Raw genomic sequence first — 19,453 nt, 5'->3', positions numbered from 1 at the left:
AATTTGCTTTTAATTATAAAAGCAGTCCATGTGACCTTTTCTGTTCTTTCTGGCCAAACCTGACAGCCTGCTTGGAAAAAGGACGGGTGTAATTGGTTGCAGAAAGAAACTAGGAAAGATTAATTTGATAATTTTTTTTTCTTCAACAAATACTCTCAAATTGTGTGAGAATAGGCTAAACACAAGCTATCTTTACAACTGTATTGCATTAACTGCTCCTTTTCCTCTGTCCTCTGTGCAGCTTCACCACCAAAGAGTCGGAGTCTCAATCYCAGTGGAAACTGTGTTTTAAGCTCTACTGTCTGTTGGACGCTGACGGCATATCRGTGGACAGCATCGAGTATTTATTCCTCTTCGAGCAGGTGATGTTGCAATAAACCAAAACGGTATTCTCTCTTTCTGCTGTCCMCTTAATAAGTGACCKGTAGTGAGATGTGATTTATGGCCCTGCAGCGAGTCGTTCTTCCTACTCCGTTGGRTTATTCCTGATTTTACAGGACAATATTGAGTCACAGTCAGTGATTGCAGGAGAGAACATAGAAAGCATAAAAAGTATGACTAAGAGTGCTGGTTGCAGTGCAGTAGGGTCGAAAGGTAGCTTCATTACAGCATTTTTTTTTTTTCCTGAGGACTTCTATAAAAGATTTATAAGGCGCAATAAAACAGGGTGGGCCAAAAAATGATTGGTTTCAGGTTATTAGTAACAGCCGTGTCCTTCCGTCTCTCCTGGTCTTTCCGCTGCAGTGCCATGAGATGGTGGTGCGCGGTCAGCTCCCAGCATGCGAGGAGGACCTGCTTGCCTTGGCGGCCCTCAGGCTTCAGAGCCTCATGGGCGACTTCAGCACGCACGCCCCCTTCCCGCCTCTGGACGAGCTTTTCCCCGGCCACATGCTTGAAACGCGGGTCCTCATGTCGCTCTCGGCCCCGCAGGCGGCGCCCCCCTACCAGGTGGCGGGTCAGGACTGTCCCGCCACGCAGCGGTTCCCTACAGGCCTCCTGGCCGGGACGCTGTGGAGCCACTCGGCCACGGTCGCGCACAAGCAAAAGATGGAGAACGACAAGCGCCTGCGCAGCCGCCTGAAGGAGGAAGCGGCAGCGGTGACGACGGCCATCTTGGAGCGTTGGAAGGGTCTGGCTGGGTACAGTAGCAGGGACAGTATGGCTGCCTACCTCACAATTGCACGCCAGTGGTCGGGCTTTGGATGCACTCTTTATGAAGTGGACTTTTACATTGTGAGTATTTTTGATGGGAGTCGCTTGAGGTTTGCCCATCTGGAATTGCTCCATTCTCTCATTTTTAATATTCTTTTTGCGTGTTTTTGCAGAGTTCAAAAGGGAATTTCTCTCAGAAACTGTGGCTGGGTGTCGCTGCTACATCTGTGTCCATCTACAAGCAGGGAGAATCGGAGGCCTTGGAGTCCTTTCCTTATGGCCAGATCTGCTCTTACGGCGTATCTGACAGCAACACCTTCAAGATCACAGCTGGCGATCGGGATCTAATATTTGAAACCAGCAAGGTAAGGTGGCGCACACACATCCCGAGTCTGCAAACGCAGAGTAAYAAACTCTACTCATCACCATCATAGTCTTTACAGAGACAAGGAGCCTTATCAGCAAGTTGCGTCCTGCAGTATAAGAGGCACACTGTCTTCTCACCATGCCCCCCCCGGCCCCCTCTTCCTTCCAGCTCTTTTGACCAACTTAAAAAACCCTCGTTATTTCAGTCTGAATCGAGGGCACACAACCTGCCGCCTCTGTCTAACCAGTCGCGACCACCACAAGTTAAACTTCCTGGTATTAAATGCCATCGGGGCTGAGCTTTATTGCTGTGGTTAGATTAAAATATTAGGCTAAACATTTCTCAGAACTGTGGATGCTCTTCCAGAGAGACACCCCCTCCCCCCCGTTGAGAACAAGTCTTGCCTTTCACTACACTGACTTCCTTGCATCTTCCCACACGGAACAAAAAATCCCTCTGTGATCTCTCATGAGGCACAAGAGTGGCTTTTATTTATTTATTGGGCTCACAGGCAAATTGGAGTGCAGCTCAGTAAGACTTCTTTTATGAACCTAAGTTCTTATAGTGGTCTGACATCGGTAGGAAGGGGTTTGCACCACTGGGCACAGAAAATAAAGGTGATTTGATTATCTGTGTAATTTTAGAGGCTGAATGAAAGGATTATTGCTGGTCGTTTCACTCAGAGCTGYTCTGTTGAGGGGAAACATTAACAGAAAAAGTGTCGTAGCAGCTTTTGGTGATCATGTTTATTTGGGCCACGGAAAAATTGACACAATGGTCTCTCAGAATTATATATGCAGATTTCRGTGTCTTACAAAAGAACTCGTACCGTTTTTTTCCCCCATAAACACAAACTCAAAGCCATATATTTTAGAAGTGTAGAATTTTACAGGTTTCAGATTTTTTTTTTTAATCTGAAAACTGTGGCATCCATTTGTATTCAGGTGCCCTGGGTTAGTATGTTTGAGAACCACCTTTCACTTGGTAAACCAGCAGTGCTGTGTGAGATGCTAAAAGCTTCAGGTGTTGTTTAATCAYCTAGTCCTGCTTCAAACCTCTTCATAAGTTTGTTCCTGACCTGTCTGCTGTGTTCCTTGTTGTTCATAGATTAATGTTCTCAAAAAAAAGAGCCTCTAACGACCTTCACGTCTGGATTCTGTTAATAATTAGGTGACTTTTGATTGAACTTTTTTTTTAGGGTTATCAGATTTAGAGGGATTATGTTATACATGCMACACTTCAGATTTTTATTTGGAAAGAAAAACTCCAAATAGCTACTTTTACTTTACTTCATAACTATGCACTACTTCGTGGTTATCTAACATAAATGTCTTAATAAAACACATTGAGGGTTGTGATTTGTAAATTGGCAAGATGCAGATRAATTCAAGGGTTATGAGTACTTTTGCAAAGCTCTTGGTCAAACTAATGATACATTTGCACAATGTTTCTATAAAGGGGTGTGTACTGCATGTCCTCAATAATTGCTAAATATCTGCATCATCTGCTTCTGGTCATTTTTCAATCAGTTGGATGACATAATCTGTCTCCACCCTCCTGTGACGGTGCCAGACACTGAGACTGCCACCAGCTTGACCTCTCTCTGTCTCCGTTTCTCTCTTCTCTTTTCACCACAGCTGACTGAGATCATGCAGCTCATGAACGCCTATTTCAGTGCCATCCATCGCCAGCGAGGTAAAGGAGAGGATGCAGACACCATAACCTTCACCGAAAGCACAGACGTGGGCTTCCGTCACCTGGCCCCGACACCGACCCCCACGCTTCTGGAGCTGCCCTCTCACCCCGTTTAAGAGGAACTCTTACCCACACCCCCTCACACCGTCCTCCTTCCCCATGGGGAGGTTCAGGCTCAGTCCTGAAGACCCTCAGCCTCCTCCACTGGGAACGGTGCTGCAGCCAATACAAAGAGAGGGCTGTTTTCCGTCCCCATCTATGAAAACAAACTTTCCTCGGGACTTCCAGCTAAAGAAGCTGCTCTTAGAATGAAAAGCGTGAGATGTGGTGCAAGGGAATGCTTGGAAATGCACAAAAAACCAGTGCCGTTACTGATGAGGTGTTGCACCTCCCACCCCYTCTTCCCACCATGCATCCATCTTTGCTACTCTAAACGGCAATAAACCCAACTGCACCGCACCCTCCTCGGCGAGATGTTGGCGTGAGTCTTACTACCACCGCAAACATTAAGACTTGCAGCGATCATAAGCCGTGGAGCTACCCTCATAAAGCCCCAGCTCAGAGCGAAAACACTACCCTCTCCCCTCGCTCTCTCGCGCTGTGGGTGCCATATTGGATTTGCCTTTCCTAGAAGGCAGACGTCCCTCGTGCACTGCTGGAAAAGTATTGAGAACGTTCAGTGACACACACACACCCTGACTCCCCCCCTGCTCTTCATCAGTCAGTTTTCATAAGATCCCGGCTGGACTTCCATTACCTAGAACTGTTGATGCAGAGAGGCCATGTGAACTTGGAACTGGAAGCAGATGTTGGAGCTCTGCGGCTGAGTCACTCTGGCTGCAGTAACTGCACAGCCTCCTGCCAGGATGTCAATCTGATCACATAAAAAAAACAAAAAAACATTTCATTCATGATGCATTCAGGTTTATAAAGAAATCAAAGGATTTTTCAAGCTGTTTTTAACACATTGCCACCAAATGCACTGATTTCCTCCCTTCTTGTTGAGCTGCTTGTCTTGGCTGTGGTCCTGGACATGAAACTTGGGGAACACCTAACACCTGACCCATTGCAGGACTTTTCTGCTGAAGATAACAGGTGCTTCTTTGTTTATTTAAAAGAAGGAACACCACAAAGCTTTCGCCATGCCAACCGTTACCATGCAGTGCCCCACGTGTCGCCTGGCATTCAAGAAAAGACTTTTCTCATGCGGATGCTTTTGTATTATTTATGCAGATTTTTTTTTTTTTTTTTTAACTCATCTTAAATGTAGATCCAGACTTATCTTGACATTAAGTTTTCTCTAAGTGACCAGGACCATAGGTCTGATTGGTTCTGCTGTTAATTCTTTCTGGCTCCTGTTTTTCTTCTAGTTTTCCTTGAAAAGCCAAACTTGGACCAAAGACTAATGTTTTTTTATAAGCTTTTAGAAGAAAAATCCAACAAACGCAGACAGAATCCCTAATCATCCTTGGATACGTTTGTCTTCCAAGAGCCCGTTGTATTTTTTATTTTTTTGTAAGGATAATCCTAAATTCATGTCTGCTACACTAGAAATATAACCAGTTTGAACACTTTTGTGTCTACACCACGAAAGGCCTTGACAAGTCATTGCGCTACCCCTGGTTCAGAAGCAGGTCTTTAGCTTTTTCCACTGCAGCTGCAGGCAGCTCCGAGCTAGATATWTGTAAAGGAAAAAAAAAAAAACTGCGGATGTCCTTGCTTAGTATTAAGCTTGTCTGTAAGCTGCATGGTACCTTTTTTATGTAATGTGTATATTTAATTGCACTATTTTTAACTAACTTGGGAGTGCAATAAAAACTATAAATACTGTAATTAATAAAAAAAAATACCCATTTTGCATTATTGTCAGTGGTGCTTCACTTCCTAAAAGGAGGTTGGAGGAGGAATTKGTGTAAAATGTTTGAAAATGTTCTGCAAAATCAACTTTGAGCTTTATATATGGTTAGAACATCATCAAAGACATACTAGTAATGTTTCTTAGATTATTTCTTGAATGCTTGAGGAAATATTGACTATTTGTGGTAGCTATTGGAGATCGCCTTAACAATTATTCTTACAAAGCTCTTCCTTGGAGCTGCAGTCTCCAACTTCCCCCATGTCTTCCTCACTCAGCTCCTTCAGACTAGCAGCAGCAGCAATTAGCTAACACCTGGTGGAACTGAGTTTGCYGAGCTTATCATACAAACTACCTTTCCGTCAAGAATGGTTGTAAACGGCAAAACGGGAGCATTGTTGCAAAGGTGGGGTGTCACCAAGAGTAGGAGCTTCTTAAAGAGACAGTGGCCAAATTGCTAAGTCAAATTTCTATTAAGTTATGTTTGACGTATGCAGCAATTTCACAACTGAAGGCAATAAGTTGCTTGATTGCGCCATAGCCATGAGTTTGTAATCTATTGAGTTTTGAAATTACAGAAAGGCAAATTTCTAATTTAAGTTGTGCTTGAAATATGCAGAATTTTATAACTGAACGAACGGTTTCTTGATGGTACTATAAAATGGCACTATGTGCCTGGAAAGYACATAATATCCCCCTTTAACACTTTTGTAATAAGCCATGTTTTTGTAGATAAATGCTGCCGTCTGGCCCCAGCAGTGCATCTTAAAAGTTTCCTCCTAAAAAGTTCAGAGTGAAAACAATACCAGCTAAAGCAAGCATTGCTAAGTGCCATTGCGTTCCCCGCAGTTAATGATCCTTGGCTGAATTACATGAGCAGGCACTGGTACACTGTGCTCCAGGTGAGGAGAAATAATGTTACATCACTTTGAAGAAAACAGGAAGAGTAATGTTTCCATACAGCCAATTGTGCCTTTAGAAGGTAGAAAAGTACAGTAATAGAAAACATGTTTATTAATCTTACAGGTCCAACAAACRGCAATAAAGAACAATGCATTTAATACTCAGGGAACCAGCAATTGTTTGAAGCGTATTTACAGACAAGTTAGAGGCTTTACGCTTGTTAAACTGTTACTTTAAAAGACAAAAGCTGTTTAAATCGAAGTTATTTTAACACCAGTCAGAACAGCTCCACATTCTTGTTTGTCATGAACAGTGAYGCCGTGAGCATTGTGAATCAGCAGCAGATGGATGGTACAATTCACCATGGAAGTAAGAAAGGTGAGGTATGGCGAAACCTACATTAACCATCACTCTTATGCAGCCTATAGGTAGTGGGTGCTTCTAGAAATCCACCCCCCCCYCCMAAAAAAACTGAACTGTATAAAAATAGAGAAAAACAAGGCAACAGGTTRTTTAACATTGGCAAAATACAGGTGCAGTACAGGAAACTAATGTTTTAAAGACAACAGTAACTGATGCTTTCTGTAATTACTTGCAATATAATTTGAAATTAACTATTCATTAGGAGAAAAACTCACATCAACTAAGATAATGAATCTCCAAAACATAACAATCCAGGAAACACTTTGGTTAATATAAGTTCTTAACATTAATCACTGCCTCCTAACCTATAATTACATGCTATAACCTGCTAATAAATAATTGTCAGAACAGCAGCTATAGCCAGTTATGGTGCATAAATTCAGAACAATGGTCACTGCTCTTGTGTGCCCCAGGAGATGTAGTCGGGTCGTGTCGCTGCTGTGTACTCGTCCACCAGCTGCTGGACGACCTCACGGGAGTTGTCCAGCTCATCAAAGTTGTCCTTGAATATGTCCTCTTTGCGGAACTGTTCCAGGAAGGCCTCGCGCTTTCGCAATTTGTCATACTGCCTGCACGTTCGCTCGAAGAGCTAGAACAGCAACAGAGTGAGGGAAAAACTATAATTAAAACCAGGAAGGATTCAAGTTCCTTATCAGATTTCTTTAAATCTACTTTCCGTTTTGATTCTCTTCTTTAAAAGAGAGAAAATCTGATGCGGACTTCCTTGGAATAGTTTTGGCTTATTAATGAAGCAAAAAGTAGTGGTTGTTGCAACTTAAGATTACATAAATAAGATGGTTACAGAAAGAAAGGAAAAAGAATTTGCCTATTTGATTTTTGTTTTCTTAGTTTAACAGTTTTTAAAACAGTGGGATGAAAAAAAACCAGTCAAACATAAAAAAAAAACATCCTTATGAGAATTTTCAAATATCTTTACATAATTACACACTAGGGAACAGTAAAAGTGTGCTGAGTGCTTACAGAAGAGATGCTGGTGTGGTTGGCCATCATCAGGCCGCTCACTCTGTGAGCTGAGGCCAGGTATGGAGACCTCCTGGACAAGGCCACCTGGATGCTGGCCGGACCCCAGGGAATGAAGTTGGCAAGTTTGCGCTCCCGAATCCTTTGGAGGCTTTTATGCACCTAAAGAAACAACGTTTGTTTTTTTTTTTTGTTGTTTTTTTAAATGCCACAAATGATGAAATTTTTCGTTTTCAGCTCACATACCTGCGTGGGATCAACTTCTCCCTGGATGATGTTGAGGATGGCGATGTGGCAGTGACTGGGCTGTCTCTCTCTTCCAGTGGACACCATCACGTTCTTGGGTTGCAACAGTCTCCTCATCACATCCAGCACCGTCGTCTTCCTCACACTAGCAACCTGAGACGTGGCTTCGTTAGTGCTTTCAATCCTGACGTCTCATGCGATATATTTCATCTAGTGAAATATCAGCTACTTACCGACTGGTCAGTGGTCAGTGGTGTGTACCCCGTCATGAGGAAGTGGAGACGGGGAGTGGGAATGAGTGAAGCGATCAGACCAATCAGGTCGTTGTTCATGTAGCCTGGGTAGCGTAGCGTAGTTGTGCTCGCAGACATGATTGTGGAAACCTAAAAAGTTGAGACATCAACTTTTCAATGCAAAGCTTTGACAAGTTAAACATGTATCCTAAGAAAAATGAAACAAAAAAAAGTTTTCCAGTCAGGCAACATATCCTGCCATGAAGCCAGGGACAGTTCCAAGAAAGCAGCAATTAGATTTAAGGCCCAACTAACCAACCAAACAAGTTTATGAATTCTTAGTGGGTGTCGAGTGTCTCTTCAAGTGCGCCGTGTTTCTGTATGTTTTGTGATAATCAAAAACACCCTTGGAGACAATTAGCTGAACCTCAAATGAAACTGACATCTTACTCACCAGCTGATTAATCTGGGAGAAGGAGGGGTTCTGGATGTGCAGCCTGTCTGTGGCAATGCGATTCAGAGCAGTGTTATCCAGAACAACCTGATGGACAAGACGGAGCAATTAGAAAACAAATAGAGACAGAGAGCAAGTCAAGACACAAGTCAATATATTGCTATGCTTTTAGGAGCGAGAAGGTACTGCAGTAATGAGAAAGAGAAGCAGCCACACAGTGCGCCATTGTTAGGAAAGTAGAAGATATGCAATAAACTGTACAGTCACAACAGGGAGACCAATTCTAGGGATAGATTCTATTAGCTCTCAGGCTAATCCCATCAACATTAGGTTCTTATGCAAGACCCTGGAGGAAGTAGGCATTAAAGAGGAAATGCCATTAGACTGCCAGTGCGTCTGTGTCTTAATACAATCAGATATTTAGAAGTCAAATTTAATAAGTTGCATTTGCAAGATCTCAATACTGCTAATGCAATTTGTTTATTAGTTTGCTGCGCAAGAAATTGGAAAAGTCCCAGATTATTTTAGGTAAAGGAACTGCGAACATTAAAAGAGAGACAGCTGTAGCGCTCTTGGAAAAATGAGAGGATGTTTGCTTTATTCAAAAGTCGAGTTGGCCAATAATTAACGACACTATTAATTTCTTTTCATTTTTTAAAATTATTTTTCAATATGCAACTCTTTCGTAAATTTGCAGTTCAACATTTTGCAGATTCTAAAAATTAACTAAGAGCAGTTTGATCTTTAACTTGTTAAAAAGACTTTCTACATTGTGGATCCCAGCCAACAGGAAAAACAACTCAAGAATGTAACCGTGAAATAATCATAATAGACAACTTTCCACGAAAGAAATGCCTTGAGTGCACATTTTATCTTGAAAGAAAGGGATAATAATCAGCATTCCCACTCGAGCGCTGCTCACCACGCAGTCTGCATTCTGGGTAAGCCTCTTCAGTGTGAGCAGTGAGTTGTACGGCTGAACAACCACGTCACTCATCTCATCCTGGTTTGGGAAAACAGAGTAGGTCTGTACCAGCTTCTTTGGGTACCTGTGGAGCAGGAAATATTTTATTTACACACACACCAGATCCCAAGCCAAATCTAAAGTAAGTAGCAGCAAGTAAGCCGGAGGAGTGTTTGTGGACCTGTCGTTGAGTCTTTCCAGCAGGTACGAACCCAGTCCCGACCCGGTTCCCCCGGCAATCGAGTGACAGAGGACAAATCCCTGCAGAGACAAAGCGTTACTCATTACCAGCGCCCTTGAGCTGCAGCATGCACCACATGCGTGTAAAAACCTACAGTTGACTCCAGTGGTGCAGAACAGAAAAGTGTGTGGGTGAGCAAACGCCTTGCTTCCTAGGCAGTTATATAAATTGTAGCAGAGCCCCACCTCGCAAATGGGCTTCCTCCTCGCCCCCCACACCCCTCTTACACCCCCCTCGAGTCAGGCCTGTAATACCTGCCTTCAACATTCGCCCCAACTATTATCACCAAACACACTGCACACCACACCCTGCTAACACACACATGCCAACAGCAGCTCGGCCCACCTTCCTACCCAGTGCACACATGAGTGCACACACTAAATAATAATGTGGGCTCATAATGGGAAAGGAGTTACAGAAATTGCAGACCTCTGAGGGGAAATGCGAGTGTTATTTTATGAGAGGCTGGAAGCTGAATTGGGTTCACAAAAAAATAAAGAGGCTAAGAATAATAGAGCGGGATGGCCAGGATTTAGCTGGTTTTAAGAGGACAGGCTCTGGCACTATTTTAGTATGCTGTTTCCATCAAGTCATTTACGTCAGGCAGACTGCCGAGGCGCAGCAATCTGCCTGAGTAATGTCAGGTAGACCATGTCGCTATGCCCAACAGAAAGGCTGAGTCGATGACAATCATTTAGACAGGAAGCACTCTTAAAATAATCAAAATTATAATGAAAAGAGTCAGGGGCTGCGAATACCACTACAAGAAAAGTTTGTAAAGCTACAAAACAACAACAAGAGAGAAAAATGGGCCAAAAGTGGATAAACAAGCCCAGAGAGACAGAAAATGACCACAAATAAACTCAGTGATTACAGAGACAACAAAATGACCACATGAAAACATCCCACAAATCACAACAGCTTACTTAGTCTAAACTGTTGCTATTCTTACATCCATCCATCCATTACATGTAGCTATTCTTACATGTTAAGACTAAATTAATCCATCACATTAACTGTAAAACATGTAGCCGACAGTTTTCTTAATGGCTGATCTCAGCCTCACTGCTCTTGAATGGTCTGAATTAGTCAGCAGACTACACAGTTGTGGCATCGCCACACAAAGGTATGCCTTTATGTTTAAAATCRGCGCTTAAGTTTCCATGCAACCACAGTCAGTCAGAGAGACCCCAACCTCAAAGACACTAAGTTACACGTGTTGGACTTGCCTCCAGACTGTCGCTACCGTCTGCCTCTCGGTCAATAATATCAAAGATGTCTTCTTGGATTTTTTTGCCCTGGGAAAAAAAAAAATTATAAAAAATTTCAAGTGAAAAATGATTTAATGAAATTAGTTTCAATAGATGTGATTTCTAAACAAAAACTGACTTGTGAGTATCCACTGGCCCAGTTGTTCCCAGCACCTCCACCATGCTCAGACAGGTAGATGTTCTCTGGATTATACAGGTTTGCATACGGTGAGTTGAGAATTGAATGGATCACGCGGGGCTCCAGATCCAGGAGGACCGCACGGGGGATGTAGTGCTCGTCATCAGCCTGAGGAGTTTGATTAACAACCAGGATTAGTTTCGAGATGCAACACAGTCCGTGTCCTTGACAGCTCTGCTGGGTTCTACTTTTTTATATGACACGTATGACACCTACTGGAAAATAGTGGTGGTGCATTTGAGGGCCACAACTATAACCAGGTTGAACAGGGCACACATATTCTCAACACATAATTAAAACATCAAGAGAGCTGAACAAATAGGTCATGTTCAGTCAGTACTTGCATAGCAACAAAACAATAAACGTGTGAATGAATGGCGTGAAAGAGATGACTAAAACAATAGGAAAAGAATCATTACTACTCGACGTGACGCAGCAACATTGTTTTACTTAAAGACATTTTTAATATCGACAAATTAAATTACTTTTACTTATGAACAGGAGCAATGTAAATCTTAGCCATGGACTCCAATATTCTAATCAAGCCCAAATTAGTGAAAAAATGGGGTAATAATTTGATAATTACAATATCTACGGCTGATTCAGGTGGGAAAAAAAACATTTTGTATCAATGACAATACATACTAATTTTCCTCTGCAGAAATATACCCCGTGTGAAATTATTCAATTTAAAATGAGTTTCACATTAAAAACAGAGTCACCTAAGTAAGTTTTATTAATAGTGTAGTTACCTGGTAGAAGAATACGTCCTTCCTGTCCGTCCCTTCAGTTGCAAACTCCTCCACGATACCCTCTGGACTGATGCCATGCTCTGCACACAGCTGCTTCCAAAACTCGAAGCCGACTATAAAATACAAGAGAAAACATTAAACAGTGTTAAATGCATTTAATAGATCATTACAAGTGGAAAAAAAACAGCATAAGCTAATATCTATTTAGCATGCGCAGCTAACGTTAACTCATCTCAGTTGAGTATCCGTTAGCCGTTAAGCTAGGATGCAATAATGTTAAATACACCGAAATGTTCACAAAAGTAGGTATATTCGTACTCAGCTTCAGTTTCCTTTACCATTTAGAATATTGCACAAACATTTTTTTTCGTTTTGACGAGCAAACGAAAAATTTAGAAAATTTGCCTATGATAGACTGCAATACAGTTTGCGTTGATGAAGCAAGTTAGCTGTTATTTTCCGTTACATACTTTGATTTCCACACTGTCCGAGCTGAAGGGTTATAATTTCCCGGGGCATGTTCAATCTTCAGTTGCTCCTTCTTTAGCTAGCCAGCAGACAGGCTAGCTAAATTTACAATAACGACAGCTGCAATTCTCTCTCAGCTTCGACACTGAATCGCCATCAACAGCCCGCTCCTTCCCGCTTTGGCAGTGGGTCCGCTCCTTTTCCGTTCAACAGGGAAGAAGGCGTGACCTCGAAACAAGTGTAGACGACTGAGATCACTCGAAATGTTTTAATCATTACTGTTGACAGTGAAATCTCAAGCAAATATAGAAAATATAAACAGTCATTCGATGATTACTTCTTGGTAAACAACGCACCTTACCAAACCGAGATGAAAGCATTCTTTTATTTTATTTTTTTTAATTTGTATTAAATATTTTGCCACCAACTTTTCGGTGCGCCAACATTTAAATGATGCGGACCTTTGAGTATGACGTCGCAGGCAAGCCTCTGGGTTTACTTGCATGCACCTTTTGAGCTGGCAAATAAATCTCCCGAAAACAACCAACGGAGGATTTCAGGCTGTAAATTGTTAAATAAAGTGACAGGTGCCGCAGATGGCAAAAGCTCAGCAGAAAAGTTGATTTTCTTAAAAGGTGCCCACCGGAAGTAATGTTAGAGTTTATTTTTTGACACTTGTTTAGTCGTTCCTTCTTTTTACTATCACTCCCTCTCATTTTTTTTCCGAAAATAAAGAAATTAATTCTTTTTTTAAGTATACTTCTTACTTTTTGCTGCCCTCTGTCCATATGCATGACACCTACCATTAGTAATGCTGGACATGGAGAACGTAAGCATTTGGTAAATGTATGGAACATTTAACGTTGATAATACTTTAATATACTTACACATTTTGACAGTCTAAAACAATTGTGGCTTATTTTAAGCTCCAAAAATGAGCCCTTTGAAAATCGACATCTTATCCAAATATTCGAGAGAGAAAAAGATCAAGGCTGATTTCTTTAATTAAATTCACTTCAAGAATGAATTGAATTAAAAAATTTAAAAAGATTCTGTTTTGAATTGAACTAACAATTATTATTTTGAAAGTGAACATTAAAGTTTGATTTAATTGTGAGTTGACGTGTAAACAATGTAAATACAAATTGTAATGCATCATATAACTTGTGTTCCTTTTCAATAATATTTTTGAAATGTGCAATACTGTCGACTTCAGTTGCCTGAAAGGCATCGTAAACAATATAATCCAATTTTTACCTGAACGCACCATGACGCAATTGTTTCTGTGGATTCCGATTGGTCCACTCTGCAGTCGGAAAAACAAGACACGCCATATTGACAATTTTTGAAGAGAAGTGCTACTATTCTGGGGGAGAATGACTAAATAGTAAGTGTCAGCGTCTTATAAAATGTTTCAAATGTGGATTTTTATACAATGATTACTTTTAATATAAGAAGATGTCTAATTCTAAACAGTGAGTACGATATTTCAGGTGGCCTCTCTCGCTATTAGCACTCACCGTTAGCGTCAGTGTTGTGAGCGGACTAGGCTCCGTGGCGCTGTAGTGTCTCATCAAGCAGTTTACCTTTTTCCACTTTCCTTTATTTAGTCTTTATTTTTCAGGCTGGTTTTTGTCAACGGCAGACTCTAAGATGGCGCACACTGGGGCTACAGAAACGTCCCCCATGGGGGATTGTTCCTCCGAGCACGGGTCTAGTGTCTGCCTGCGGAGTCGGTCGTGCTCCAGTGAAAGAGACGGTCATGTGCGGGCTGTCAGAGAGGCTCTTCTGTCCAAGCTGGGACCCTACGAACCCGTTTTGACCTACCTTCAATCTGTTCTAGTGTGGGAAAGACCCTTTCACAGTGTCCTCCTTTACATTGTTGTCAACGTTGTATTCTGGTAGGTTTCCATCTCATATGAAAATATGTACGAGTGTATCCTTCCATATTGGTGTGTGTGTGTGTGTGTGTGTGTGTGTGTGTGTGTGTGTGTGTGTGTGTGTGTGTGATAGTTTTGCAGAGTTCTCATTTCCTGACATGAGAACCTGCTTGCAAACAGGCGGTGGAAGTGTTTCACCTGTCATTTGGAGCATGTGGCAGAGTACCGCTCCTGTTTATGGTCACCACACATTGGGTCATAAAAATGATCTTAACATTTTTAGGTGCACTTTTTATAACTTAAAATCAGAAACCTACTAATTTCTGATTTTAAATTTGAAGAGCATATAACTACAGTATTTTCCTGTGAATACCTCAGTTAGAAGATGTTCTTTAGTTAACTTGATGACCTTGATAATACTTGAATTATAAAACTCGCCGCAGTGTTACATGCAAAGAAAACATGATTGGCCATAGTGCTGTTCAAGCTCAGCCATTCAGATTTTATTTGATTAGGTCATTCACCGTTTCAAGGCCTTTCTGTTGTGTTTTACTATTGCTTCAGCACAAACCCCAGTAGTGCATTGCAGCTTCAGTCTATCTCAGTAACTCTTACTTACTGTTAATTTGTTGATCATGCTTGTACTTCCACTTAAATCCCAGCAGTCAGCAAATTCTTCAAGGTAATCTTCAGGTTGGCAAAACCCTGCACCACTGTTTGGGTCAACACGTTTTTGAGTTCTTAAATTAAACCATCATTGAGAGGCTTAGTTTAATTACTGTGGTCCCAGGCAGTGTAAATAAGTTGTGGGGGTGGGGGGAGAAAACTGTGTGTGCTTGTTGGAATTGCAATTTAAATCCATAGTCTGCAGCTTTTTAGTGATTGAATATGTTCAAGTTAAAAATAAGAACTGAAATTGATGCACTGCAAATACAGAATTAATGCATGTTACCTCAGATCAACAAGTCTACCACTTTTCCTTAGTTTAAAGCTAAAACACTCACAGTAATAACATGAGAACGGCAATTTCAGATATAGGGTTCTCAGATTCTGGTAATAAATAAATTTGGGGGAAAATTGATTCAAAAGACACCAATCTTCATTCACTGGAAACTGCAAATTGTTATAATAATCAGAGTCATTTCACCCGTATGCAAATAATCATTTAGAATGTATCCAATTTTCTTGAAATATATAGCACTCATATTTCTATGACTGCTATTACTTCCGGTGAATAGCAATGTTTTATCTCACTGCCGAAAAGCATAAATACTAAAAACTGTTTAAACAAAAGGAATGTTGCTGTGGAACATTTTTGCATCACAGATATTTACAAATGTGCTCAACTTAAAGCAACACCAAAACCTATCTACCGTATATGATATAGAGGTTGGGCTTTGAAGCTAGGACATGGAGGATTGTTATTACGAAAAAAATGGTGCCCTGGTCAGGTGAGCTCTTACGACTCCTAAAACATAGTATTCTGGTATACAGTGCTTTTCCATCTTGTCTGGGGAAAAGATATATTTTTATTCTTTCATTCTTCTGAATCAAAGTCTCAGAAGGGGGCTCCTTAAGGGATTTGTGGTCCAGTGAATTGAGCACAAAGTGAGGTAATCTTCTCCGTTCAGGCTTCTCTGATGATGAATTGTCTGTTCAGGATTTTGTGTCTGCTTTTCTCTCAAGGTTCTTTGCACTGACGTCACTGCGGCTGCTGTTCCTGCTGGCCTTCGGCCTGGCTGTGCTTGTGTTTGCTGATACCTGGAAGAATAAGATCTGGCCAAAAATTAGAGGTGCTGGGTTTTGCTTTAGTGTGGAAGATATTTTTGCACTATGTAGTCTGAAATCGATGAAACAGTCTGTTTCATAGTCTGTTTTTCTTTCTCTCTCAACAGTCAGAAAATTGGAAGAGTCAGAAAATGAGAGGTTTGTTTTAATCCATTTTTACATAAGTTATTACTACAGTATTTGTCATCTCAAAGCATTGTCTGTTTTTCCAGCTGGGGTCTGGTGCAGCCCGGCGTCCTCAGTGTGCCTGAACTGTGCCACCACTTAGCAGAGGTCTGGGTCAGCACATCAGTTTTCACATCCACTATGGCGCAATACAAACGACAAAACCCTGGCAATGTGAGAATAACACACAACACCTAAAATAAGTTGATGAATACACACTTTACCTCCTGAATATGCCTGTTTTAAAAGCCATGTAAAATACCTATATTTGGATTAATTATCTTATCATGAATCTGCAAAAATCCAACCAGACTCTTTAAGCTCTTGATAAATGCTCAGTGGGTGAATGTTTTGCAGGACCTCTGACCTTTAGCCATATGTGTCTGGTTTTTCTGTGACAGTTCTGCATCCTGATCTGTGGAGTTTTCTTCTGTTTGGCTATGATTGGATACTACATTCCTGGATTAGTGCTCTCCTACTCTGCATGTAAGTTTCAGCAATTTACCTAGCTCTCACTATAAAACGGCATGCTATTATAGGGTCGCGTTAGCAGGGAACCGTAGCCTGACCAGTGTGATTAAAAATGCATGGGTAATGAAATCAGATCTGTGGGGCCGTGGTTCCAGGGTCCACTCAGTGAGGTGATTAAAGCTGGGACGAGACATACAAGACGGGAGCTAAGGAGGTCAGACAAAGAGTGGGCTAATCTGCTAACCTTCAAGTACTGAAGGCTGCACAGCTCAGCAGGGAGGAGCAATCTACGGCAGCTTGTTTGCTGCATCTTAACACCCTCCATCTACAGCAGTTTGTTGCTTTACGCAGACTAATGGACATGTGATTGTCAGCAAAGCAGATCTGTTCCAATCTAAATTTAAATCCTGAGGAGAACATTTTTTCCCCCTGTCACGCGGACCTAACAGAAATATTCCCTCCTGTAATGACTGGTGATCTTTTCCCTCCCGCTRTAGTGTTGGCAACTCTCCTGACCCCATTGGCTGCCTTTCACCGGATTTTTCAGTGCGTATATGTCAAGCTGGAGCCATTCCTGCAGCGACTGGACTTCAGTGTTCGTGGATATATGATGTCAAAGCCCATTGATAATCAGTGTAAGTTGTATCTAAATTTTTCAGCCTTTTTTTTTTTTTGCCTACATGTCAGCCAACAAATGTAACCTTAAATACATAAAAATGAATTAAAAGCTTCTCTCATATCATAGTTCAACGATAAGCGCATTAAAGTAAACCTACCTACATTTATTCTAGATCAAGCACACATTAATTCACTGAGATCAGAGGCTGGGTGCCTTCAAAGAATGCAGCTGGGATTGTGGGATCCAGGGGGCGGGGCTTATGAATCCCAGCATTCACCTGAATAACTTGTATCAGGGAGTATACACAATATTGCCAAAACTACTTGGTTACCTCTCCCAGTCATTGATTTTAGCTGTTCCAACTATGGCTCCAGCTTTACGAAGTCAAGGATCGAAAGTTAAGCCCAAAAATATTAATAGCCCTTGCAAATTCAGATCTAAAAGCTCTGTTATTTATATTTTATTTTAAAAAATGTCAATTATAATTGCCCTTCTCACTAACGAATGGGATCTCCTGATTTGACATCAAAGCAACCAAGCTCTTCTTATAACTTCAGACTAGCATTTTGCATGTTGATGAGCTCCAAGTCTTTGAGATAGGAAGGCCTTGTTGCCATCACCCTCATCTGTAGCTTCCTCTAATGGCTCTCGATCAGATTCAAGTCAGGACTGTGGCTGGACTACCTCAAAATGTAAAATGATGTCTAAAGATACATGTTACTTAAATGTCAATATTAAATAAATGTCAACTTAAATGCCAGGTGTATGAATAATTAGATATACTACTAATAATAATTTTAGGCGTAACTGTAGGCGTGCCTCCAAGACAATGTATCAGTCTGTGTTTGGCAGTTGCCAGGAGAACAAAACTTGCCTAACTGCCTTGCACAGCCGTGTTAAGTTTGGTGCAGAGAAGACAAAGCATGGATTACATAGAGCGGTTTCAACAGTTGGACTTGGCATCTTCGTTCCTGTGAAGAAAAGTTGGACAATTTTATGACTCTGTCAATTCATAAAGCAGTGTTCATGAGGACTTAAGCAAGTTTGGTATAGAGCAATTTGACTGCACAGAGCCCTGATCTATATCCAATAGGATACCGTTTGGAGGATACAGAAATGAGACTCTGAGCCAAAGCCTCTCGCCCAACATTAGTGTCTGATCTTAAAAATACCCAAGAACAATACTAAAGCTGCAAAGACTGAGCCGATGACATCTTAAAATCTTTTTAAGGAAAATGTGGTGCCATGAATGTTTATGTAAAGGCAAGTAACACAAGACTTTTGGCAAAATATGGTGAATTTCCACTACATCTGGCTGTGCCACAGACTCTAAATCCAATAAAATATGTTGAAATTTGTGGCTATAACCAGGGGTGAAAGTAAGGGGGTACGGCAGGGTACTGCGTACCCCTAAAAGATTTAGCGGGGGTACGCAGTACCTGCAAGAGAAGGGAGCGGCTGTCTGCTGTAAAAAATCAGTGGGTTCACTGCGCAGCCGCGACTGCGCCCACTAATTAGCCATGACTGGGATGCACTCCATGCCATGATGTTCAGGATTTAGGCCTCATGGCATCTCAAGGTGTTAACATTGCAGCCAGTGGGCTGAAGGAAATACAGCTTTATTTTGTAGCAATTCAAGAGATACCCAGCTTATATATATATATGTTATTTTATATATTATTTTTTATATATGTCGGATATACACTGCTCAAAAAAATAAAGGGAACACTCAAATAACACATCCTAGATCTGAATGAATGAAATATTCTCATTGAATACTTTCTGTACAAAGTTGAATGTGCTGACAACAAAATCACACAAAAAATTTATTAACCAATGGAGGCCTGGATTTGGAGCCACACACAAAATTAAAGTGAAAAAAYAYACTAYAGGCTGATCCAACTTTAATGTAATGTCCTTAAAACAAGTCAAAATGAGGCTCAGTATTGTGTGTGGCCTCCACGTGCCTGTATGACCTCCCTACAAYGCCTGGGCATGCTCCTGATGAGGTGGCGGATGGTCTCCTGAGGGATCTCCTTCCAGACCTGGACTAAAGCATCCGCAAACTCCTGGACAGTCTGTGGTGCAACGTGTCGTTGGTGGATGGAGCAAGACATGATGTCCCAGATGTGCTCAATCGGATTCAGGTCTGGGGAACGGGCGGGCCAGTCCATAGCTTCAATGCCTTSATCTTGCAGGAACTGCTGACACACTCCAGCCACATGAGGTCYAGCATTGTCCTGCATTAGGAGGAACCCAGGGCCAACCGCACCAGCATATGGTCTCACAAGGGGTCTGAGGATCTCATCTCGGTACCTAATGGCAGTCAGGCTACCTCTGGTGAGCA

The 19,453-nt window shown here is 41.6% G+C and overlaps 3 protein-coding genes across 4 annotated transcripts in view; 2 read left to right on the top strand and 1 right to left on the bottom strand.

Annotated features, from left to right (window-relative positions):
* The window catches only part of plekhh3 (pleckstrin homology, MyTH4 and FERM domain containing H3), a 32,816-nt gene extending 27,744 nt beyond the window's left edge, over positions 1-5,072 (top strand). The window contains exons 9-12 of the mRNA XM_008415849.2: positions 242-362; positions 745-1,233; positions 1,326-1,517; positions 3,157-5,072. Of these exons, the coding sequence (XP_008414071.1) occupies positions 242-362; positions 745-1,233; positions 1,326-1,517; positions 3,157-3,330 (976 nt within the window). The 3' untranslated portion in view covers positions 3,331-5,072. The remainder of the gene's footprint in view (positions 1-241; positions 363-744; positions 1,234-1,325; positions 1,518-3,156) is intronic.
* A 988-nt stretch (positions 5,073-6,060) lies between these two features.
* tubg1 (tubulin, gamma 1) lies at positions 6,061-12,505 on the bottom strand. Its single transcript, XM_008415850.2, has 11 exons — positions 12,186-12,505; positions 11,716-11,828; positions 10,904-11,071; positions 10,744-10,812; positions 9,455-9,534; positions 9,232-9,358; positions 8,310-8,396; positions 7,856-8,005; positions 7,623-7,775; positions 7,377-7,538; positions 6,061-6,984 (listed from the first exon to the last, which is right to left on the bottom strand). Exons 1-11 carry the CDS (start codon positions 12,232-12,234, stop codon positions 6,787-6,789), a joined length of 1,356 nt encoding a protein of 451 aa, XP_008414072.1. The 5' UTR covers positions 12,235-12,505; the 3' UTR covers positions 6,061-6,786.
* Positions 12,506-13,463: 958 nt separating this feature from the next.
* retreg3 (reticulophagy regulator family member 3) overlaps positions 13,464-19,453 on the top strand; it is a 10,520-nt gene continuing 4,530 nt past the window's right edge. Inside the window, exons 1-7 of one of the 2 annotated variants that reach the window (XM_008415852.2) lie at positions 13,464-13,570; positions 13,794-14,084; positions 15,750-15,856; positions 15,959-15,989; positions 16,064-16,190; positions 16,418-16,502; positions 16,985-17,122. In XM_008415852.2, coding sequence (XP_008414074.1) covers positions 13,560-13,570; positions 13,794-14,084; positions 15,750-15,856; positions 15,959-15,989; positions 16,064-16,190; positions 16,418-16,502; positions 16,985-17,122 — 790 coding nt within the window. In that variant the 5' untranslated portion in view covers positions 13,464-13,559. The remainder of the gene's footprint in view (positions 13,571-13,793; positions 14,085-15,749; positions 15,857-15,958; positions 15,990-16,063; positions 16,191-16,417; positions 16,503-16,984; positions 17,123-19,453) is intronic. The other variant, XM_008415853.2, reaches the window with a different exon arrangement.

The sequence above is a fragment of the Poecilia reticulata genome, linkage group LG8, assembly GCF_000633615.1.
Source record: "Poecilia reticulata strain Guanapo linkage group LG8, Guppy_female_1.0+MT, whole genome shotgun sequence".
Lineage (NCBI taxonomy): Eukaryota > Metazoa > Chordata > Actinopteri > Cyprinodontiformes > Poeciliidae > Poecilia > Poecilia reticulata.
Note: the sequence above shows the minus strand (reverse complement) of the source record. Positions and strands in the feature narration are given on the sequence as shown.